The sequence below is a fragment of the Netta rufina genome (genome assembly GCF_964035555.1).
Source record: "Netta rufina genome assembly, chromosome: 39".
Taxonomy (NCBI): domain Eukaryota; kingdom Metazoa; phylum Chordata; class Aves; order Anseriformes; family Anatidae; genus Netta; species Netta rufina.
This window is the reverse complement of record NC_140163.1, coordinates 132,655-156,107: the sequence shown is the minus strand read 5'-3', so window position 1 is coordinate 156,107 and position 23,453 is coordinate 132,655. Positions and strand designations below refer to the sequence as shown.

At 59.7% G+C, this 23,453-nt stretch overlaps 3 protein-coding genes across 3 annotated transcripts in view; 2 read left to right on the top strand and 1 right to left on the bottom strand.

Annotated features, from left to right (window-relative positions):
- Positions 1-430: 430 nt before the first annotated feature.
- Positions 431-3,765, bottom strand: LOC311220732 (histone acetyltransferase KAT5-like; the record flags this gene model as incomplete). Its single annotated transcript, XM_084304286.1, has 6 exons — positions 3,699-3,765; positions 3,509-3,575; positions 2,700-2,768; positions 2,461-2,597; positions 1,290-1,463; positions 431-511 (listed from the first exon to the last, which is right to left on the bottom strand). Coding segments are annotated over exons 1-6 (540 nt in total), but the record flags the coding sequence as incomplete, so codon positions are not given.
- A 105-nt stretch (positions 3,766-3,870) lies between these two features.
- On the top strand, positions 3,871-18,924 carry LOC311220723 (transcription factor p65-like). Its single transcript, XM_084304277.1, is given in 12 exon segments — positions 3,871-3,973; positions 5,341-5,379; positions 6,014-6,162; positions 8,860-9,008; positions 9,670-9,761; positions 10,432-10,560; positions 12,468-12,572; positions 14,265-14,477; positions 17,421-17,501; positions 17,958-18,047; positions 18,316-18,448; positions 18,450-18,924. Coding segments are annotated over 12 exon segments (1,641 nt in total). The 5' UTR covers positions 3,871-3,963; the 3' UTR covers positions 18,901-18,924.
- Positions 18,925-19,814: 890 nt separating this feature from the next.
- DRAP1 (DR1 associated protein 1) overlaps positions 19,815-23,453 on the top strand; it is a 6,938-nt gene continuing 3,299 nt past the window's right edge. The window contains exons 1-3 of the mRNA XM_084304289.1: positions 19,815-19,977; positions 20,554-20,626; positions 21,845-21,938. Coding sequence (XP_084160415.1) covers positions 19,936-19,977; positions 20,554-20,626; positions 21,845-21,938 — 209 coding nt within the window. The 5' untranslated portion in view covers positions 19,815-19,935. The remainder of the gene's footprint in view (positions 19,978-20,553; positions 20,627-21,844; positions 21,939-23,453) is intronic.

Here is a 23,453-nt window from a genome sequence, read left to right as displayed (position 1 = left end):
GCTGTATGGTAGCGGTGTTAATAGGGTTTTACTGGGTTTACTGGGCAGCTACTGGTTTTACTGGGTGATACTGGGGTCAAGAAGGTGTTACTGGGAGGGTGATGCCGAACTCTTACTGATTATACTGGGAAATAACCAGTTTTAATGGGTAATTAATGAATTTCAGAGTGGATGGGGGCTTTACTGGCAGAAACTGGGAAGTTACTGGGGTGTTACTGGGAAGCTACTTGCGTTAGCAGGAAGTTACTGGGCAGTTACTGGTGTTACTGGGAAATCACCAGGAGGCCCCGATGAAAATAAAGGTTTACGGAGGAGGTGTCGGTGGTGCTAAGCCGCTACTGGTGTTACTGGGAGCGTTACTGGGGGGTTGCTGGTGTTACTGGGGGGCTTACTGGTGTTACTGGGGGGTTACTGGTGTTACTGGGCTCACCTGGGGGAAGACGGAGGCCTGCGAGGTCTCGGTGGCGGCGGGGACGGGGGTGGCCGGGGACACCACTTCCACCTTACGCTTCTGTGGGGACAGCAGCTCCCAGTCCCTCCCAGTCTCTCCCAGTCCCTCCCAGTCCCGGGGACCAGTAAGCAGTGCTTTGGGGCTTCTGCCCCCATCCTGGTCCCCAATCCCGCCCCAGTGCTCCCAGTATCACCCCAGCAGCCCCACCCAGTGGTCCCAGTATGGTCCCAGCCCCGGGGCGTGGGGACGCTCTGGGGGACGCCCGGTAATGGGGTTGGGGACGCCTGGGGGGGGGGTGGGGGGAGCTATGGGGACAGGAATGAACCCAAAAGGGGATGGGGACCCCTTGGGGACAGGGACAGGACCCCAATGGGGGCGGGGACCCCTTGGGGACGGGGACAACCCCAAAAGGGGACAGGGACCCAAAAGGGGCCAGGAACAACCCCAAAAGGGGACAGGGACAACCCCAAAAGGGGACAGGGACCCGTTGGGGACAGAAATGATCCCAAAAGGGGACGGGGACCCCTTGGGGACCCCCTGCAAACAAAATCCCATGGGACTAAAAAAAAAAAAAAACCAAAAAACCCCAAACCCCGCTGGGGACCCGCTGGGGACACGGGGCCACCTGGCCACGATTTGGGGTGCCGGGGGGGGGGGGGGGGGGGGGGGGCAACAAACCCGCTGGGGAGGGAGCCCGGGGGCCATGCAGCGCTGTGGGGCCGGCTTTTGGGGTCGCTTTTTGGGGGGCTGTTTTTGGGATTGTTTGGTGTTTTTTTGTTTTTTTTTTGGGGTGATTTTTGGGGGGGCCGTTTTTGGGGTCGCTCGGGGCCGGGGTTACCGTGGGGCGCTGGGCGCCGGGCGGGGGGGCCGGGGGGGGCTCGGCCGCGTTCTCCTGGGGCAGGTGGAAGCGGAGGGTGAGGGGCACCGGCCCCGACCCCAAACCCGGTGGCCCCGGTGGCCCCGGCAGGCTCTTCCCGCTGGCGGGGGCCGCCGGCAGCTCCAGGCTCTTCCTCTGCGCCGGGAGGAAGAGGAGGCATTTAGGGGGGGGGGACGTGGGGACACGGGGCCGTGGGGTTGTCCCCCCCCCACGTGGCTTTGGGGACAAAAGGGCCGGCCCCCTCCCCGGTTTCCCGGGGTGCCGAATCGACCCCAAAAGGCTCCCGGGGTCCCCAGCGGGTTCCTCCCCCCCCCCCCCTTTTTTCCCTTCCCTCCCTCCCCTCCCAACCCCGTGGGTCCCCCCGGGATGTCCCCGAGGGCCCCAAAAGGTTTTGGGGTGGCCCCGACGGCTTTTTGGGGTGGGTCCCCTGTGGGGTTTGGGGCTGGTCCCTGCGGGTTTGGGGGGGGTCCCCTGGCTCTGGGGGGTCCCCGACAGCACCCGGTGGCCCCCGCTGGACCTGGAGGGGGTCCCCAAGGGGTCTGGGGGTCCCCAACGGGTTTGGGGACGAGCCCCCCGATGGCTCTGGGTGTCCCGTGGGGTTGGGGGCTGTCCCCCTTTGGGGGCTGTCCCCCTGTCCCCGGTGTCCCCTTGTCCCCGCTGTCCCTTTTTGGGGTCTTTCTATGCCCGGGACGTCCCTTGTCCCCACGGTGTCCCTGCCAGCCCCCATGGGGCCGTGCCCTGTCCCCATACTGTCCCCATACTGTCCCCATTAACCCCGCAAGGCCCCATTCTTTGGCCCTGCGGTGTCCCCTGTCCCAGAGCACCTTCTGGGGTCATCCCCTGTCCCCACCGACCCCACAAGCGACCGTCCCTCATCCCCGTAGCGTCCCTTGTCCCCACCACCCCCTGTGGGGCCACCCTCATCCTCGGGGTGTCCTCTGCCCCCCCCCCAAGCCCCTACGGGGCTGCCCCATGTCCTTATAACGTCCCCCCTCCCCATTATCCCCTATGGGGTCCCCCCCCTGTCCCCGCAGCATCCCCTATCCTCATTACCCACCCCGTAGGGGCCACGTCCCGTCCCGGCCGCCCCCCCCCAGTGTCCCCACTGATGTCCCCACTGATGTCCCCTCACCGGGTCGCGCTCGGGGGAGTCGGGCCGGGAGCCGGGCAGCCCGTTTTTGGTGGGGGTCTTGGCCTCTTTGCGGGGTCCCTGCACCCGCTGCAGGTCCAGGCGCTCGGGGGTCACCCATTCGTCCAGGCGCTTGTTGACTTTGGGGGGGGGGACGGAGGGGACACAGCTGGGGTGACATCGGGGTCCCCTCTGTGCCCCCCCCCCCTTTGTCCCCCTCCCCTCCCCGTGACCCCACTCACAGTCGATGTAGTGCACGTAGAAGAGGCGCCGCCCGCTGATGTCCTTCACGCTCAGGATCTCAGCCAGCGCTTTTTTTTTGGGGGGGGGGGCAGGGGTGTGACGTCACACCCCCTCCAGTGACGTCACACCCCCCCGAGTGACGTCACACCCCCTCGAGTGATGTCACGCCCCTTTATGATGTCAACCCCCCCCCCCCCCCCCCCCGGTGGTCCCAAGGCTTTGCCCCCCCGCTGTGCCCTCCCCCCCCCCCATGAGTCCCACCCCACCTCCAGGCCACGCCCACTCCCTCCAGGCCACGCCCCATTCCCCCAAGCCCCGCCCCTCCCCACCTCCACGCCCTGCCCCTTCCCACCCCCTCCTTCTCCCTCCAGGCCCAGCCCCGCCACTCCCCCCCAAGCCCCTCCCATTGCCTCAAAGCCCCGCCCACTCCGCCCAAGCCCCGCCCATTGCCTCAAAGACCCGCCCACTCCTTCAAGCCCCGCCCACCCCCTCCAAGCCCCTCCTTCCCCAGCGCCCCCCTCCCTCCAGGGCCCAACTCTGCTCCTCTCTAAGCCCCGCCCACCCCCTCCAAACCCCGCCCACTCCACCAAGCCCCGCCCATTCCTCCGAGCCCCGCCCACCCCCTCCAAGCCCTCCTTCCCCAGCCCTCCCCTTCCAGGGCCGGGCCTTGCCCCTTTCCCCCCGGCCCCTCCCCTCGCATCCCGCTCCTCTCCAGACCCCGCCCACTCCCTCAAGCCCCACCCACTCCGTCAAGCCCCGCCCACTCCCGGAAGCCCCGCCCACTGCCGTGAAGCCCCGCCCCGCTCACGCCACTCGTCCTCGTTGTCCTGGTTGCGGCGCAGCACGGGCAGGCGGCAGCCCTCCGACACCTCGGCCTAAAGGGGCCGCCGTTACCGGGGGGGGGAGCCCCGGGACTCCCCCGAGACCCCCCCGGGACCCTTCCCCGGTTCCCCCCCCCCTCCCCGCCCCTTCCCGGCACCCCCCCGCGCGCCGCTCACCGCCTCCGCCATCTCCCGGCCGCCGCTTCCGGGTGTCGGCCGCCGCTTCCGGGCTTCTGGCGGCGGAAAGCCCCGCCCCTTCCGGTTAGGGAAGAGGGGGGAAGAGGGGGAAGCGTTTCCGGGTCACGTGGGGGCGGCGCCACTTCCGGGAGCGGCCGCGCGGCACCGGCGGCGGCGGCGGCGGCGGCGCCGCGATCGCGTCCGGCCCCCGCCCCGCCCCGCCCCGGCCCCCCCCTCCCCTCCCCCCCCCTTCCCGGCCGTCGCCATGGAGACCGGTGAGCCCCCGGGGGGGGGGAGGGGGGAGGGGGGAGTGCCCCGGGACGCGTGACGTCACGGGCGGGAAGGAGGGGAACCCCAGTGACGTCACGGGGGGGGGGGGCGTCATCAGGGAGGTTCCGGGGTTAATTGGGGCGGTTTGGGGCGGGTTTGGGGCATAATCAGTAGGCTCCAGGTTTGGGGGGGTTTTGGGGTGAAATCAGGCTGTTGCGGGATTAATGGGATATTTGGGGGCCTTGTCAGGAGGCTCCAGGGTTAACGGGGGGGCTTGGGGGTAGTTTTTGGGGCGTAATCAGTAGGTTTTGGGGTTAACGGGGGCAATTTGGGCATATTGGGGTTGTCGTTAGTAGGTTCCAGGGTTAACAGAGGGGTTTGGGGTGGTTTTAGGGTGTCGTCAGTAGGTTCCAGGGTTAACAGAGAGATTTGGGAGTAGTTTTTTGGGGTGTAATCAGTAGGTTTTGGGGTTAACGGGGGCAATTTGGGCAGATTGGGGTTGCCCTCAGTAGGGTCCAGGGTTAACAGAGGGGTTTGGGGTGGTTTTGGGGTGAAATCAGGCTGTTGCGGGATTAACGGGGTATTTGGGGGCCTTGTCAGGAGGCTGCAGGGTTAACGGGGGGGGCTTGGGGGTAGTTTTTGGGGTGAAATCAGTAGGTTTTGGGGTTAACGGGGGCAATTTGGGCATATTGGGGTTGTCTTTAGTAGGTTCCAGGGTTAAGAGGAGATTGGGAGTAGTTTTAGGGTGTCGTCAGTAGGTTCTAGGGTTAACAGACTTGGGAGTAGTTTTTGGGGCGTAATCGGTAGGTTTTAGGGTTAACGGGGGCGATTTGGGCAGATTGGGGTTGTCATTAGTAGGTTCCAGGGTTAACAGAGGGGTTTGGGGTGGTTTTGGGGTGTTGTCAGTAGGTTCCAGGGTTAACAGAGAGATTTGGGAGTAGTTTTTGAGGCGTAATCAGTAGGTTTTAGGGTTAACGGGGGCGATTTGGGCATATTGGGGTTGCCCTCAGTAGATTCCAGGGTTAACAGAGGGGTTTGGGGTGGTTTTGGGGTGAAATCAGTAGGTTCCAGGGTTAACAGGGGGTTGGGGTGGTTTTAGGGTGTCGTCAGTAGGTTCTAGGGTTAACAGAGGGATTTGGAGTAGTTTTTGGGGCGTAATCAGTAGGTTTTAGGGTTAACGGGGGCAATTTGGGCATATTGGGGTTGTCATTAGTAGGGTCCAGGGTTAACGGGGGATTTGGGGTTGCCCTCAGTAGGGTCCAGGGTAATCGCGACCCTAAGGGGGTTTTTGGGGTGGGGGTGGGGCCTCATCCAATTGGGGGCGCAGGATTTGGGCCCCCCCCCTCACGAACCCCCTCCCCCCCCCCCTTAGATCTGCCGTTCTTCCTGCAGCCGGACTGGGGCCAGCAGGGTGAGCTGGGGGGGGGCTGGGGGGGGATTTGGGGTGGGGGGGGGTCTTAGGGGTTTGGGGGGGGTCCTGGGGGGGTGTCCCAGGGGTTTGGGGGGGTCCTAGACGGGAGGGAGGGGGCTTTGGGGGGGGGTCTCTGGAGGAATTGGGGTCCTTGGGGGGGATTTGGGGGGGGGGAATTGAGGTCCCTGGAGGGGGGGGGGGGGGTTGGGGAGGGGTCCTTGGGGGGGGGGTGCAAATATTGGGGTCCTTTTGGGGGGGTCTCTGGAAGGGGGGGGGAGAAATTGGGGTTTTGGGGGGGAATTGGGGGGGGAGATGGGGAAATTGGGGTCCCTGTGAGGGGAGGGGGCTTGGGGGGTGTTTGGGGGGGGGAAATTTGGGGTCCCAGGAGAAATTGGGGTCCCTGGGGGGGGTCTCATGGTGGGGGGGGGAGAAATTGGGGTCCTGGGGGGGGATATTGGGAGGGAGGGGTCTGGGGGGGGATTTTTGGGGGGACCCTGCTTGGGTTTGGGGCTCTCTGGGGGGAATCGGGGGGCCCTGGTTGGGTTTGGGGGTCCCTGAGGGATTTGGGGGGGGTCTCTAGGGTTTGGGGGGGGGGGTCCCGGGGGTGACCCGTTGCCCCCCGCCCCCCGGGCAGAGGTGGGGGGGGGCGCCCCCTCGGTGGAGATCCTGGAGCAGCCGAAGCAGCGCGGGATGCGCTTCCGCTACAAGTGCGAGGGGCGCTCGGCCGGCAGCATCCCCGGGGAGCACAGCACCGACAGCACCCGCACCCACCCCACCATCCGCGTGAGTCGCCAGTAGAAACCAGTACAAACCAGTAGAAACCAGTAGAAACCAGTATAAACCAGTATAAGCCAGTATAGGCCGTGAGGAGCTGGGAATTCCCCCCGATCCCACCCCAGTGTCCCCCTTGTGGCCCTATCCCCTGGAAGCACAGCACCTGCATACACCCCACCATCCGCGTGAGTCACCAGTAGAAACCAGTATAAACCAGTATAAACCAGTATAGGCCGTTAGGAGCTGGAACATTCTCCTGATCCCACCCCAGTGTCCCCCCTGGGGTCCTGTCCCCGGGGAGCACAGCACTGACAGCACCTGCACCCACCCCACCATCCGCGTGAGTCGCCAGTAGAAACCAGTAGAAACCAGTATAAACCAGTACAAACCAGTACAAACCAGTACAGGCTGTTAGGAGCTGGGAATCCCCCCCTGATCCCACCCCAGTGTCCCCCCCGGGGTCCTGTCCCCGGGGAGCACAGCACTGACAGCACCCGCACCCACCCCACCATCCGCGTGAGTCGCCAGTACAAACCAGTACAAACCAGTAGAAACCAATAGAAACCAGTATAAACCAGTATATGCCAGTATAGGCCGTGAGGAGCTGGGAATTCCCCCCGATCCCACCCCAGTGTCCCCCTTGTGGCCCTATGCCCCGGAAGCACAGCACCCGCACCCACCCCACCATCCGCATGAGTCGCCAGTAGAAACCAGTAGAAACCAGTATAAACCAGTACAAACCAGTATAAACCAGTATAGGCCGCTAGGAGCTGGGAACATCCTCCTGATCCCACCCCAGCGTCCCCCCCAGGGTCCTGTCCCCGGGGAGCACAGCACCGACAGCACCCGCACCCACCCCACCATCCGCGTGAGTCGCCAGTAGAAACCCGTAGAAACCAGTATAAACCAGTACAAACCAGTATAAACCACTATAGGCCGCTAGGAGCTGGGAACATCCTCCTGATCCCACCCCAGTGTCCCCCTTGTGGCCCTATGCCCCGGAAGCACAGCACCGGCACCCATCCCACCATCTGCGTGAGTCGCCAGTAGAAACCAGTACAAACCAGTACAATCCAGTACAAACCAGTACAGGCTGTTAGGAGCTGGGAATCCCCCCCTGATCCCACCCAGTGTCCCCCTTGTGGCCCTATCCCCCAGAAGCACAGCACCTGCATACACCCCACCATCCGCACGAGTCACCAGTACAGACCAGTAGAAACCAGTAAAGATCAGTAAAAACCCGTACAGACCAATATAAACCAGTACACACCAGTGTAAACCAGTACAGACCACTAGGTGTTGGAAACCCACTCCGGTGTCCCCCTGTGGTCCTGCTCCTGGGGGCACAGCACCCACAATCCCCCCCCCCAGTGAGTCACCAGTATAGACCAGTATAGACTGTTAGGCACTGGGAACACTCCAGTCCAACCCAGTAATGTCCCAGATACCCCCAGTACACCCCAGTAGCCCCACAGAGGCTTCCAGTACATCCCAGTAAACTCCCAGAGCTTCCTAGTAACCCCCCAGAGCCCCCATTAACTCCCCAGTACACCCAGTAGCCCCTCAGAGGCTCCCAGTACAACCCAGTAATTTCCCAGATCCCCCCCAGTACGCCCCAGTAGCCCCCCAGAGCCCCTCAGTACACCCCAGTAACCTCCCAGAGCCTCTGAGTACATCCAGTTATCTCCCAGTATACTCCAATAGCCCCCCAGTCCACCCCAATACCCCCCAGTAACCCCCAATACACCCCAGTAACAGTAACACCCCAGTGCTCTCCCAGTAATTCTCCAGTACTTCCCAGTACCCCCCAGTAACCCTCCCAGTACACCCCCAGAGCCCTCAATCCACCCCAGTAGCCACCCAGTAACCTTCCAATCCATCCGAACAGCCCCCCAGTAGCCTCTCAGTACACCCCAATAGCCCCCCAGTCCACCCCAATACCTCCCCCCGTAACCCTGAATACACCCCAGTAACCCCCCAGTGCCCCACCAGTAATCTCCCAGTACACCCTAGTAACCTCCCAGAGCCTCCAGTCCACACCAGTACCCCCCAGTAACCTTCCAGTACACCCCCAGAGCCCCCCAGAGCTCCCAATGCACACCAGCAGCCCCCCAGTAACCCCCCAATCCATCCCAATAGCTCCCCAGTGCCCCCAGTAACCTCCCAGTACACTCCAATAGTTCCCCAGTCCACCCCAATACACACCAGTCACCCCCAATGCCCTCACAGTAACTCCCCAGTACACCCCCAGAGCCCCCAGTCCACTCCAGTAACCCTCCAGTAACCGCCCAGTACCCACCGATACCCCCCAGCACCCTCCAGTAAACCCCCAGTACCTCCCAGTAACCACCCAGTAAACTCCAGTAGCCGCCCAGGAGCCCCCAGTCCACCCCAATAGCCCCCCAGGAACCCCCCAATCCACCCCAATAGCCCCAGTAACCTCCCAGTCCACCCCAATAAACCCCAGTCCACCCCAGTACCCCTCAGTAACCCCCAACACACCCCAGTGACCCCCCAATGCCCTCCCAGGATCCCCCAGTAACCTCCCAGTACACCCCCAGAGCCCCCAGCCTACCCCAATAGCTCCCCAGTAACGCCCCAATCCCCCCCCAGCAACCCCTAGCACCCCCCAGACCCCCTCCAACACACCCCAGTCCCTCCCAGTCCCTCCCAGTAACCCCCCAACGTGTGTCCCCCCCCCCCCAGGTGAACAACTACCGGGGCCCGGGCCGCGTGCGGGTGTCGCTGGTGACCAAGGACCCCCCCCACCGCCCCCACCCCCACGAGCTGGTGGGGCGCGACTGCCACGACGGCTTCTACGAGGCCGAGCTGGCCCCCGAGCGCAGCGTTCACAGGTAAGGGGGGGCCATGGGACCCCCCCCCAAAAAATGGGAACCCCCCCCAAACCGGGGACCCCCCCCTAAAACGGGGAATCCACCCCCGAACGAGGGGACCCCCCCCCAAACCCATCTCTGTTGGGTTTGGGGGGGTCTGGGGGTCTTTAGGTTTTTTTAGGGGGGGACTTGGGGGGGAGTGGGGAATCTAAAGGGGGTGGGTAATGGTTTTTTTTTGGGGGAATGGTTTTTTTGGGGGGAAAAATGGGGTTTTTGGGGGGGTGTGCCTCAGGATTTGGGGGGGGTCTGGGTTTGGGGGGGCTACAGGTAAGGGCTGATGGGGAGATCTGGGGAGTGTCAAGGTGATTTGGGGGGGGGTTTGGGGGGTCTCCAGGGTTCTGTGGGGGTCCCAGGGGTCTGCGGGATTCTTGGGGTTTGGTGGGGGTCCCAATTTTTCGGGGGAGGTCCCAATTTTGGGGGGAGGCACAGAAAATGGGAGGGTCCCAGGGGGTCTTGGAGGAGTTTCAGGGTCCTGAAGGGATCCCTGAGGGTATTTTTAGGGGGGGGGGTCTGGGGTCTTGGGGATGTCCCAGGGGGGATGGGGAGTCCCTTGGGATTTGGGGCGGGTCCTAAAATTTGGGGAGAGGGGTCTGGGGGGGGGTCGTGCTGAGCCCCCGGGCAGTTTCCAGAACCTGGGCATCCAGTGCGTGAAGAAACGAGAGCTGGAGGCAGCCCTGGCCGAGCGCATCCGCACCAACAACAACCCCTTCAACGGTACTGGGAGCACTGGGAGGCAATGGGGGTTACTGGGCAGGGGGTTGGTGGGAGCTGGGGGTGGCTGGGGTGGTCTGGGGTGCATCAGGGGCCACTGGGAAGCACTGGGAGGTATACTGGGGGTTACTGGAGGGGTTCTGAGGGTACTGGAGATTACTGGGAGGTTACTGGGAGGCATTTGGGGCTACTGGGAAGCAATGGGAGCTATACTGGGGGTTACTGGTAAGGATGCTGACAGTTCTGGGGGGCTTTGGGGGCTATTGGAAGCACTGGGAGCTATACTGGGGGTTAATGGGAGGTTACTGGGAGGCATTGGGGGCTACTGGGAAGCACTGGGAGCTATACTGGGGGTTACTGGTAAGGGTGCTGACAGTTCCAGGAGGCTTTGGGGGTTACTGGGAAGCACTGGGAGCTATACTAAGGGTTACTGGGGAGGTGCTGAGGGTATTGGGAGTTACTTGGAGGTTACTGGGAGGGAGCAGTAGGAGCACTGGGAGCTTACTGGGAGCAGTGGGAGGTTACTGAGAACCGCAGGAGCTTACTGGGAGCTTACTGGAAGCCCTGAGAGGTTACTGGGAGCACTGGGAGGGCTCAGCCAGCAGCCAGGGGGACAGTGGCAGGGGTGACTGGTGGTTACTGGTGGTGACTGGTTCTTACTGGTGCGCGGCAGTGCCGGCGGAGGAGCGCGGTGGCGAGTATGACCTGAGCGCGGTGCGGCTCTGCTTCCAGGTGTGGGTGCACGGCCCAGGGGGGCTGCACCCGCTGCCCCCCGTCCTCTCCCAGCCCATCTACGATAACCGTGAGTCCCGCGCTGAAAACACGCCAAAAACATGCCAAAAACATATAAAACCATGCCAAAAATATGCAAAAAACATGCTAAAAACATGCTAAAAGCATGCAAAAACATGCAAAAGTATGCTGAAAATATGCAAAACCACTGAAAACACACACACAAAATAGGCCCAAAACAGGCCAAGACACATCAAAACGTGCCAAAACACGCCAAAAAAAGACAAAACATGGCAAAATCATGTTAGGTCATGCCAAGAACATGCTAAAATACATGAAAATGTTGGTGAGACACTGAAACATGCCCAAAGCATGCCTAAAATATGAGAAAACATGACAAAAACTTGTTAGGTCATGCTAAGAACATACTAAAAAACAGGAAAATTCTGCTGAGATACTGAACCATGCAGAAAACATGCCTAAAACATGACAAAATGTGACAAAAACATGTTCGGTCATGCCAAGAACATAATAAAATACATGAAAATTTTGGTGAGACACTGAAACATGCAGAAAACATGCCTAAAGCATGACAAAACATGACAAAATCATGTTAGGGCACGCTAAGAACATACTAAAATGCATGAAAATTCTGCTGAGACGTTAAAACATGCCAAAACATGCCACCAAAAAACATGCTGTCATGCCAAGAACATACTAATAACCATGAAAGTTTTGCTGAGATGTTAAAATACGTCAAAAACGCACCAAAATCATGCCCAAAATATGCTAAAACACACCAAGAGCACACTAGGTCATGCCTAGAACATGTTCAAACGCATCAAAATGTCGTTGAGACACTAAAACATGCTAAATGCATGATAAAAACATGCTAAATCATGACAGAAGTATGTTAGGATCTGTGAAGGTTTTGCTGTGACACCAAAAGATGCCAAAAACACGCTAAAAATGTGGAATCGTACAAAGAACATACTAAAATATGTGAGGACTTCACTGAGATGCTAAAACATGCCAAGAACATGCTAAGTCATGGAAAAAAAACATGTTAAGACATGGGAAAACATTGCTGAGACACTGAAACATGCCAAAAACATGCTAAAAGCGTGTCAGAGCATGCCAAAAACATCTTAAAATATTTCACATTTTTGTTGGGAGACGAAAACATGCCAAAAACATGCTAAAACAGACTAAAACGTGCTAAAGCCATGCGAGGCTTCACATGTGATTCCATGTGACCCCCATGCCACCCTGCATGACCCCATATTACCCTATATGACCCCATGTGACTCTGTGTGACCCTATATGACCCCACGTGATCTCATAACACCCCGTATGACCCCGTGTAACCCTGTGTGACCCCGTATTACCCTATATGACCCCACGTGACCCTATATGACCCCATGTGACTCTGTATGACCCTATATGACCCCATGGGACCCTGTGTGACCCCATAACACCCTATATGACCCCATGTGACCTTGTATGACCCTGTATAACCCCATGTGACCCTGTGTGACCCCATATCACCCCATGTGCCCTATATGACCCTGTGTGACCCCATATCATATGACTCCGTGTGACCTTGTATGACCCCATGTGACCCTGTGTGACCCCGTATGACCCCATATCACCCTGTATGACCCCATGTAACCCTATATCACCCTATATGACCCCTGTGTGATCCTGTATCACCCTATATGACCCTGTATGACCCCCTGTGACCCCATATCACCCCATATGACCCCATGTGACCCCGTGTGCCCCCCACGCCACCCTGCGTGACCCCATATCACCCTATAACCCCCGCGCTACCCTCTATGACCCCATATCACCCCGCATAACCCCACACGTCCTGGTGTCGCCCTATACAAGTCTGTATGACCCCATGTGACCCCGTGTGACCCTGTGTGACCCCGTGTCACCTAATGTCACCCCAAACCCTCCTCCTGTCCCCAGGTGCCCCCAGCACGGCCGAGCTGCGCATCTGCCGGGTGAACCGCAACTCGGGGAGCTGCCAGGGGGGCGATGAGATCTTCCTGCTCTGTGACAAGGTCCAGAAAGGTCGGTATGACCCCCCTCCCCCGAAAAAAAAAAAAGCCAAAAACCCTAAAAAAAGAGCAAACCCCAAACTAAAATAAAACTCCAAGGTTTTCCACAGAGAAGCCCCCAAAACCCTAAAAATAAAACTCCACCCCCCCAAAAAAAAAGCCCAAAACAACCAAAAAGAAACCAAACCCGTAAAAGAAAAACACAAAACCCTAAAACAGACCCCAAAATCCTAAGAACAAAACCCCCAAACAAACCAAAATCATCCCCCCCCAAAAAAAAAACATAAAGTGAAACCCTTAAAAAAAAAATACCAAAAGAAACCCAAAATCCTAAAAGAAAACCCCCAAGCCCTAAAAACAAAACCCTCAACTTCTCCCTAAAAAAAAAACTCCTCCCAAATAACCCAAAACACTAGAAGAAAACCCCGAAACTTACAAAAATATATTAAAAATGTAAAAAATATCCCTGAAAACCCCAAAACCCTATGAGAAAATCCAAGAATCATAAAAACAAGACCCCCTATGCTCCCCCCCCAAAAAAAAAATAAATAACCCAAAACCTTCAAAGAAAACCCCCAAACTTACAAAAATATATTAAAAAAAATTAAAAATATCCCTGAAAACCCCAAACTCTATAAGAAAATCCAAGAAACCTAAGAACAAGACCCCTGGCCCTCCTCCCCCTCAAAAAAAAAAATCAAAAACCCCAAAACTTACAAAAATAAATTAAAAATTAAAAAAAATTTTAAAAAAAGAAGAAAAAATTAAAATCCCAAAACCCTATAAGAAAAGCCAAAACCCTAAAAACAATACCCCCAAATCCCCCCTAAAAAAAAAACAACTCAAAATCCCAAAACTTACAAAAATAAAGAAAATATTGAAAAAAAAAAAAACAAATCCCCTGAAAATCCCAAAACCCTGTAAGAAAACCCAAAACCATAAAAACAATACCCCCAAATCCCCCCTAAAAAAAAACAAACCCCCCGAAATACCCCAAAACGCTCAAAATCCCAAAACTTAAAAAAATAAATATAATTAAAAACAAAAAAACATAAAATATAAAAATTTATATATATATATAAAAATAAAAATACCAAAACCCTATGAGAAAACCCCAAACCCTAAAAACAATACCCCCAAATACCTGCTAAAAAAAAACAAAACCCCCCAAAATACCCCAAAACCCTCAAAATCCCAAAACTTAAAAAAATAAAGAAAATATAATTAAAAAAAATATATATATATATAAAAATTTATATATTTAAAAAAACAAAAACACCAAAACCCTAGAAGAAAACCCCAAACCCTAAAAATAATACCCCCAAATACCTGCTAAAAAAAAATCAAAACCCCCCAAAATACCCCAAAACCCAAAAATCCCAAAACTTAAAAAAATAAAGAAAATATAATTAAAAATATATATATATATAAAAACTGATATATATAACAAAATAAAAATACCAAAACACTATAAGAAAACCCCAAACCCTAAAAATAATACCCCCGAATCCCTGCTAAAAAAATAAATAAATAAAAATAAAATAAATAAATAAAAAACGAAATACCCCCAAACCCTCAAAGAAAACCCCCAAACTTCCAAAACCACCTATTAAAAAAAAAAAACACACTAAAAACCCCAAACCCGCCCCGAACCCCCCCCCAAACCCTCTAACGACCCCAAAAAACCCCGCTGTCTCCCCCACAGAGGACATCGAGGTGCTGTTCCGCGCCGAGGGCTGGGAGGCCAAGGGCAGCTTCGCGGCGGCCGACGTGCACCGGCAGGTGGCCATCGTCTTCCGCACGCCGCCCTTCCGCGAGCGCGCCCTGCGCCAGCCCGTCACCGTGCGCATGCAGCTGCAGCGCCCCTCCGACCGCCAGCGCTCCCCCCCCCTCGACTTCCGCTACCTCCCGCACCAGGGTACGGACACCCCCCTACACCCCCCGCCGCGGCCCCCGGACCCTCCGCGCTCCCTGCGCCCGCCCCGTGCCCGCCCGACACGCTATAGGCGTCCTGCGGCGTATATTCAGCCTACGTCCTATATCCACCTTATGCTCTATACCCATCCTACACCCTATACCCACTCTACACGCTATACCCACTCTACATCCTATACCCACCCTACATCCTATATCCACCCTATGCTCTATACCCATCCTACACCCTATACTCACTCTACATCCTATACCCATCCTACATCCTATACCCACTCTACACCCTATACTCATCCTACACCCTATACTCACCCTACATCCTATAGCCATCCTACACCCTATACCCATTCTACACCCTATACCCACTCTACATCCTATACCCACCCTACATCCTATACTCATCCTACAGCCTATACCCACTCTACACTCTATACCCATCCTACACCCCATACCCACCCTGCACCCTATACCCACCCTACATCCCATACTCATGCTACATCCTGCACCCTATACCCACCCTACGTCCTATATCCGTCCTACACTCTATAACCATACTACACCCTACACCCAACCTACATCCCATACCCATCCTACACCCTATACCTACCCTACATCCTATATCCACCCTATAGTCTATACTCACCCTACACTCTATACCCATCCTACACCCTATACCCAGCCTACATGCTATATCTACCCTACACCTATACTCATCTTACACCCTATACCCATCCTACACCCTGTACCCACCCTACGTCCTATATCCACCCTACACTCTATACCCATCCTACACCCTACACCCTAAGCCCATCCTACGCCCAATATTCCCCCTATTTCCTATGTCTACCCTATACTCTATACCCATCCTACACCCTACACCCAACCTACATCCCATACCCATCCTACACCCTATACCCACTCTACATCCTATACCCACCCTACATCCTATACCCATACTACACCCTGCATCCTATACCCACCCTACATCCTATATCCGTCCTACACTCTATAACCATACCCATCCTACGCCCTATACCCACCCTACATCCTATATCCACCCTACACTCTATACCCATCCTACACCCTACGCCCATCCTACGCCCCATATCCGCCCTATGTCCTATATCTACCCTATACTCTATACCCATTCTACACCCTACACCCAACCTACATCCCATACCCATCCTACACCCTATACCCACTCTACATCCTATACCCACCCTACATCCTATACCCATCCTACACCCTGCACCTTATACCCACCCTACATCCTATATCCGTCCTACACTCTATAACCATACCCATCCTACACCCTATACCCACTCTACATCCTATACCCACCCTACATCCTATATCCACCCTGTACTCTATACCCGCCCTACACTCCGTACCCATCCTACACCCTATACCCAGCCTACACGCTATATCTATCCTACATCTATACTCATCCTACACGCTATACCCATCCTACACCCTATACCCACCCTACATCCTATACCCACCCTACATCCTATACCCATCCTACACCCTGCACCCTATACCCACTCTACATCCTATACTCATGCTACATCCTGCACCCTATACCCACCCTACATCCTATATCCACCCTATACTCTATACTCACCCTACGCTCTATACTCATCCTACACCCTATACCCATCCTACACCCTATACCCACCCTACGTCCTATATCCACCCTACACTCTGTACCCATCCTACACCCTACACCCTACACCCATCCTACGCCCCATATCCGCCCTATGTCCTATATCTGTCCTATACTCTATACCCATCCTACACCCTACACCCAACCTACATCCCATACCCATCCTACACCCTATACCCACCCTACATCCTATATCCACCCTGTACTCTATACCCACCCTACACTCCGTACCCATCCTACACCCTATACCCAGCCTACACGCTATATCTACCGTACATCTATACTCATCCTACACCCTATACCGATCCTACACCCTATACTCACCCTACATCCTATATCCACCCTACACTCTATACCCATCCTACACCCTACACCCTACGCCCATCCTACGCCCCATATCCACCCTATGTCCTATATCTACCCTATACTCTATACCCATCCTACACCCTACACACTATACCCACTCTGTACCCTACACTCATCCTACATCCTATACCCACTCTACATCCTACAGCCACTCTATACTCACTCTATACCCACCCTACACCCACCCTACACCCTATATCAATCTTACACCCACCCTACACCCTACACCCACCCTACACCCACTCTGCACCCATCCTACACACTATACCTACCCTATACCCACCCTATACCCTCCCTCCTTCCTATACGCACCCTACAACCACCCTACTCCCTATACCCACCCTACACCCTCCCTCCACCCCATAGCCCACCCCAACCCAACAGCGCGGTCGCCAGTGGGGGCGTCGGGTGGGATTTAGGGGTTTGGTGACGCGGTTGTGGTGGTTGGCGGCCCCAAAGTTGTTATGGGGTCCCAAAAAGGGCCCTCAAGGTGGTGGTGGTGGCCCCAACGTGGTTATGGGGTCCCCAGTGTGGTTATGGGGTCTTCAACCCAACCCTGATGTCCCCAAGGGGTCCCCAATGTGGTTATGGGGTCCCCAAGCAGTCCCCAATGTGGTTATGGGATTCCCATGCGGTTTCCAGCCCCCCCCCAGCCCTTTGGAGACCCCCCTGCCCCTCTCTTGGTCTTACTGGTGTGACTGGGACTTACTGGGGAGCAACTGGTGGTTACTGGGAGCGTCACTGGCCCGCTTGGGGTCACTGATACATTTGGGGTCATGGACGCCTTGGGGGTCACCGGGATTTCGGGGGTCACCAGGGCTTGTTGGGGGAGGTCTAGGGGGTCGTGGGGACGGGGACTGGTTCTTACTGGGATGTACTGGTGGGGACTGGGCGCAGGGGACCTGCAGTGCATCGAGGAGAAGCGCAAGCGCACGCGGGAGACGTTCCGCGCCTTCGTCCAGCGGGCGCCGCTGCCAGGTTGTGGGGTCCCAGGGGGGATAATTTATGGGGTGGGGGGGTCCCACAGCCCTTTATGGGGTCCCTGGGGGGAAATTGGGGTGTTGGGGGGGGGGCATATCTGGGTCCCTCCCCCACCGTGGGGGGGATTTGGGGTGTGAAGGGGGGGATTTGGGGTGCTGAGGGGGTGTTGGAGGTGGTGGTGGGGGTAATGGTTTTTTTTGGGGGGGTTGGGGTGTCAAGGGGGTTATTGGGGTTACTTTATGGGGTATTTGTGGTGTTGGGGGGTTATTTGGGGTCCTGGGGGTCATTTGGGGGTCCTGGGGGGTATTTGGGGTCCTAGGGTGTTTTGGGGTTTCCTTAGGGGGTGTTTGGGTTCCTGGGGGGGTCCTGGGGGTGTTTTGGGGTTACTGGGGGGGTATTTGGGGTCCTGACACTGTTGCTGACACCCCTCCTGCCCCCCCCCCCCCCCCCCAGGCCTGGAGCCCTCGGAGCCGCGGCCCCCCCGGCGCATCGCCGTGCCCTCCCGGCCCCCCCAGGCCCCCCAGCCCCCCCCCAGCAGCATGGGTGAGTTTGGGGGCAGGGGGGGCACTGAGGGGGGGGGGGGGTTAATGGGGTTTGGGGGCAGCAATGGGGGGGGCTGGGGGTGGAAACGGGGGGGCTGGGGGGGCAAGTGAGGGGGTTTAATGGGGAGGGGGGGGGCAAAAGGGGGGGGGCTGGGGGTGGATATGGGAATCCTTGGGGGGGCCAAGGATTGCGGGGGGGGTCAAAAAGACATGGGGGGGGCACATCCGAGCCCCCCCCACACTTATTGCCCCCCCCCTTGCCCCCCCAGCTCTCCCCCCACTGGGGGCCTCCCCCGCCCCCCTCTTCCCTTTTGGGGTGCCCCCCCCCGCCGCAGCCCCGGAGCCCCTGGCCGAGGCCCTGCTGCAGCTGCAGTTCGACGAGGGGGGGCCGGGCCCCCCCCCCCGCCGCCGGCCCCGAAACAGGGGGCGGCCCCGATCCCGGGGGGGCGCCCCCCCCTCTGGATTTAGGGGCGCTGCTGGACGACCCCCCCTTCGACACCATCGACGCCGCCGAGCTCCAGCGCCTGCTGGGCCCCCCCGAGCCCCCCCCAGCCACCGCCTCCGCCGCCGGGGGGGGGTTCGGGGAGCTCCCCCCCCTCCCGGCTGCTTTTGGGGACCCCCCCTCCGTCGGGGGGGGGTGCCCCCCCCCCCCCGCCATGCTGCTGTCCTACCCCGAAGCCATCACCCGGCTGGTGCAGAGCCAGCCCCCCCCCACCCCCCCCGGGGGGGCTCCCCCCTCGGATCTGCCCCCCCCCCCGGATTTGGGGGGCCCCCCCCCGCCCGCCGAGGACTCGCTGCCCTCCCTGGGGGACCTGGACTTCAGCGCCTTCCTCAGCCAGTTCCCTTCCACCTAACTGGGAGGCACTGGGAGGGACTGGGAGGGCCGGGGGGGGGGGTTGGGAGGCGACCGGAGGCAACTGGGAGTCACTGGGAGCAGCTGGGAGGGGGTTAAAGGGCTACTGGGGGGGGCTTAAAGGGCTGCTGGGAGCAACTGGGGGGGCTTGAGTGGTTACTGGGAGCAACTGGGGGGCTTAAAGGGTTACTGGGAGGGGGTGGAGCAGCTTCAAGGGCTACTGGGAGGAACTGGGGGGCTTAAAGGGCTACTGGGAGCTACTGGGAGGGGGTTCAGGTGTTACTGGGAGCAGCTAGGGGGGCTTAGAGGGCTACTTGGAGCAACTGGGAGAAGGTTAAAGGGCTACTGGGGGTAACTGGGAGCTACTGGGCCTGACTGGGCTGGAACTGGGAGCTGCTGGGAGTCACTGGGAGTATGGGGGGGCTTGACAGGTTACTGGGAGCAACTGGGGGGGGCTTAAAGCGTTACTGGGAGGGACTGGAGCAGCTTCAAGGGCTACTGGGGGCAACTGGGAGGGGGCTAGGGGGCAACTGGGACCTGCTGGGGGGAACTGGGAGCTACTGGGAGGCCGCTGGGGCTCACTGGGAGAGCCCCGGGGCGGAGGGGGGGGGGGTCCTCCCCTCCCTAAAAAGTGCCTTAGGGCGGGGGGGGGACCCCAAAACCCCCCCGACCCCCCCCGCCCCTTTTTAACCCCTCCCCTCCCCGAAATAAACGGCCCAATGCCAGCGCCGGGTTCGCTTGATTGACAGCGCGGGAGGGCGGGCTCTGCGGGAGGTGGGCGTGGCTACGGGTGGGGGGCGTGGCTTGGTGGAAGGGGCTCGGTTAGCAGGGGGCGTGGCCTCGCCGCTGAGAGCATCCCGGAGGCCCGCCCGGTGCCGGAAGGGGCGGGGCTAACGGCGGAAGGGGCGGGGCGCGCAGGCCGCAGCCGAGCGGGGCCCGGCGGCGGGAGCGGGAGCGGCCCAGAGGGGCCCAGCGGGGCCGGGGCCCGGCGGAGGGGGGGGGGGACAAGCGGCGGGACCGGAGCCTTGCGGCGGAGATGCCGAGCAAGAAGAAGAAATACAACGCGCGCTTCCCGCCGGTCAGAGGGGAACCGGGCCGGGAACCGGGCCTGGAAGGGAGGGAACCGGGGCCGGGAGGGAGAAACCGGGGCCCTGAGGGGGGAGCCGGGGCCCTGAGGGGGAAACCGGGGCCCTGAGGGGGGAGCCGGGGCCCTGAGGGGGAAACCGGGGCCCTGAGGGGGGAGCCGGGGTCCTGAGGGGGTCCCGCGGCCGCTGTGTTGGGCTCCGGGCCCGGAACCGGCTCCGGGAGGGGAAGCGGGGCCTGGAGGAGGCGCGGAGGGCGGTGGCGGCCGGGTTGCCATGGCAACGGGGCTCCGTGGCAACGGGGCGGCACGGCAGCGGGTTGCCATGGCAACGGGGGGGGGAGCGGACAGGTGGGCCCCTAGCAACAGGCCTCGGGAGGGGGGCGTGGCCTAGCGGGAGGGGGCGTGGTTTTCCCGGTGGGGGCGTGGCCTGGCCCGGCAGGTGCAGGCTTGTTGCCTCGGGGAGGGGCGGGGCTGTGGGTTGGGGTGGGCGGGGCCTGTGCTGGGGTGGGCGGGGCTTGAACCGGGGGGGCGGGGTCGTGCCTCAGTGTCCCCCCCGTCCCCCCCCCCCAGGCGCGGATCAAGAAGATCATGCAGACGGACGAGGAGATCGGGAAGGTGGCGGCCGCCGTCCCCGTCATCATCTGTATCCTGCCCTGACCCCGCGGTGTCCCCTCCCTGACCCCGCGGTGACCCCATGGTGTCCCCACGGTGTCCCCGTGGTGTCCCTGCGGTGACCCCGTCGTGTCCCCTCCTTATCCCATCCCCATCCCCGTGGTGTCCCCGCGGTGTCCTCTCCCTGTCCCCATGGTGTCCCCATTGAGTCCCCTCCCCATCCCCACAGTGTCCCCTCCCTGTCCCCACATTGTCCCCATGGTGTCCCCATTGAGTCCCCCCCCATCCCCACGGTGTCCCCATTGTGTCCCCTCCCTGTCCCCACAGCGTCTCCGTGGTGTCCCCATGGGGTCCTCTCCCCATCCCCGTGGTGTCCCCTCTCTGTCCTCTCCTTGTCCCCATGGTGTCCCCTCCTTGTCCCCTCTCTGTCCCCTCCCTGTCCCCATGGTGTCCCCTCCTTGTCCCCTCTCTATCCCCTCCCTGTCCCCATGGTGTCCCCACGGTGACACCACGGTGTCCCCATGGGGTCCTCTCCCCATCCCCATGGTGTCCCCGCGGTGTCCTCTCCCTGTCCCCGTGGTGTCCCCCTCCTTGTCCCCTCCCTGTCCCCCCGGTGTCCCCTCCCCACCCCCATGGTGTCCCTACAGTGACCCCATGGTGTCCCCATGGGGTCCTCTCCCCATCCCCATGGTGTCCCCTTCTTGTCCCCTCCCCATCCTCATGGTGTCCCTACAGTGACCCCATGGTGTCCCCTCCCCACCCCCATGGTGTCCCTACAGTGACCCCATGGTGTCCCCTCCCCATCCTCATGGTGTCCCCTCCTTGTCCCCTCCCCATCCTCATGGTGTCCCCGCAGTGTCCCCTCCCTCTCCCCATGGTGACCCCGTGGTGTCCCCATTGAGTCCCCTCCCCATCCCCCTGTTGACCCCATTGAGTCCCCTCCCTGTCCCCATTGTGTCCCCACTGTGCCCCAACGGTGTCCCGTCCGTGTCCCCACTGTCCCCCATTTGTGTCCCCTCAGTGTCATCGTTGTGTCCCCATCCCCGTCCCCGTGGTGTCCCCATTGAGTCCTCCCCACCTTCTTTTTTTGTCCCCACCCCCTCTCACCGCCCAGCCGTGTCCCACCTCGGTCCCCTTCCCGTCCCTGCCACCCCCCAGGCCACCGGGCCCCCCGGGGGGGGGTGTGGGGTGGCAGAGAGGTGTCCCCAAGGTCCCCCGTGTCCCCTTTTTGGGGTCCTTAGCGGGGCAGCGCGGGCGCTGGAGCTTTTCCTGGAGTCGCTGCTGCGCAAGGCGTGCCACGTCACCCAGTCCCGCAACGCCAAGACCATGACCACCTCGCACCTGTGAGTGTCCCCTGGGTGTCCCCGAGGTCCCCTGGGGGTCCCCGAGGTCCCCCGGGGGTCCTCAATGTCCCCTGGGGGTCCCCGCAGTCCCCTGGGGGGTCCCCGCAGTCCCCTGGGGTTCCCCGCAGTCCCCTGGGTGCCGTTGAGGTGTCCCCGTGGTCCCCAGGGTGCTGCTGAGGTCTCTCTGTGGTCTTCAGGGTGCCAGGGAGGTGTCCCCAAGATCCCTTGGGTGCTGGGGACATGTCCCCAAGGTCCCCTGGGTGTCCCCACAGATCCCTGGGTGCCATTGAGGTGTCCCCAAGGTCCCCAGGGTGCCAGGGAGGTGTCCCCAATGTCCCTTGGGTGCTAGGAATGTGTCCCCAAGGTCCCCTGGGTGCCAGGGAGGTGTCCCCAAGGTCCCCAGGGTGCTGTTGAAGTGTCCCCAATGTCCCCAGGGTGCTGGGGACATGTCCCTAAGGTCCTCTGGGTGTCCCTGCAGTCCCTTGGGTGCTGTTGAGGCGTCCCCAATGTCCCTTGGGTGCTGGGGACATGTCCCCAAGGTCCCCAGGGTGCCAGGGAGGTGTCCCCAATGTCCCCAGGGTGCTGTTGGAGTGTCCCCAATGTCCCCAGGGTGCTGTTGAGGTGTCCCCAATGTCCCCTGGGTGTCCCCACAGATCCCTGGGTGCCGTTGAGGTGTCCCCAAGGTCCCCTGGGTGCCAGGGAGGTGTCCCCAACGTCCCTTGGGTGCTGTTGAGGTGTCCCCAACGTCCCTTGGGTGCTGGGGACATGTCCCCAAGGTCCCCTGGGTGCCAGGGAGGTGTCCCCAATGTCCCTTGGGTGCTGGGGACATGTCCCCAATGTCCCCTGGGTGCTGTTGAGGTGTCCCCAAGGTCCCCTGGGTGTCCCCACAGATCCCTGGGTGCCGTTGAGGTGTCCCCAAGGTCCCCAGGGTGCCAGGGAGGTGTCCCCAATGTCCCTTGGGTGCTAGGAATGTGTCCCCAAGGTCCCCTGGGTGCCAGGGAGGTGTCCCCAAGGTCCCCAGGGTGCTGTTGAAGTGTCCCCAATGTCCCCAGGGTGCTGGGGACATGTCCCTAAGGTCCTCTGGGTGTCCCTGCAGTCCCTTGGGTGCTGTTGAGGCGTCCCCAATGTCCCTTGGGTGCTGGGGACATGTCCCCAAGGTCCCCAGGGTGCCAGGGAGGTGTCCCCAATGTCCCCAGGGTGCTGTTGGAGTGTCCCCAATGTCCCCAGGGTGCTGTTGAGGTGTCCCCAATGTCCCCTGGGTGTCCCCACAGATCCCTGGGTGCCGTTGAGGTGTCCCCAAGGTCCCCTGGGTGCCAGGGAGGTGTCCCCAACGTCCCTTGGGTGCTGTTGAGGTGTCCCCAAGGTCCCTTGGGTGCTGGGGACATGTCCCCAAGGTCCCCTGGGTGCCAGGGAGGTGTCCCCAATGTCCCTTGGGTGCTGGGGACATGTCCCCAATGTCCCCTGGGTGCTGTTGAGGTGTCCCCAAGGTCCCCTGGGTGTCCCCACAGATCCCTG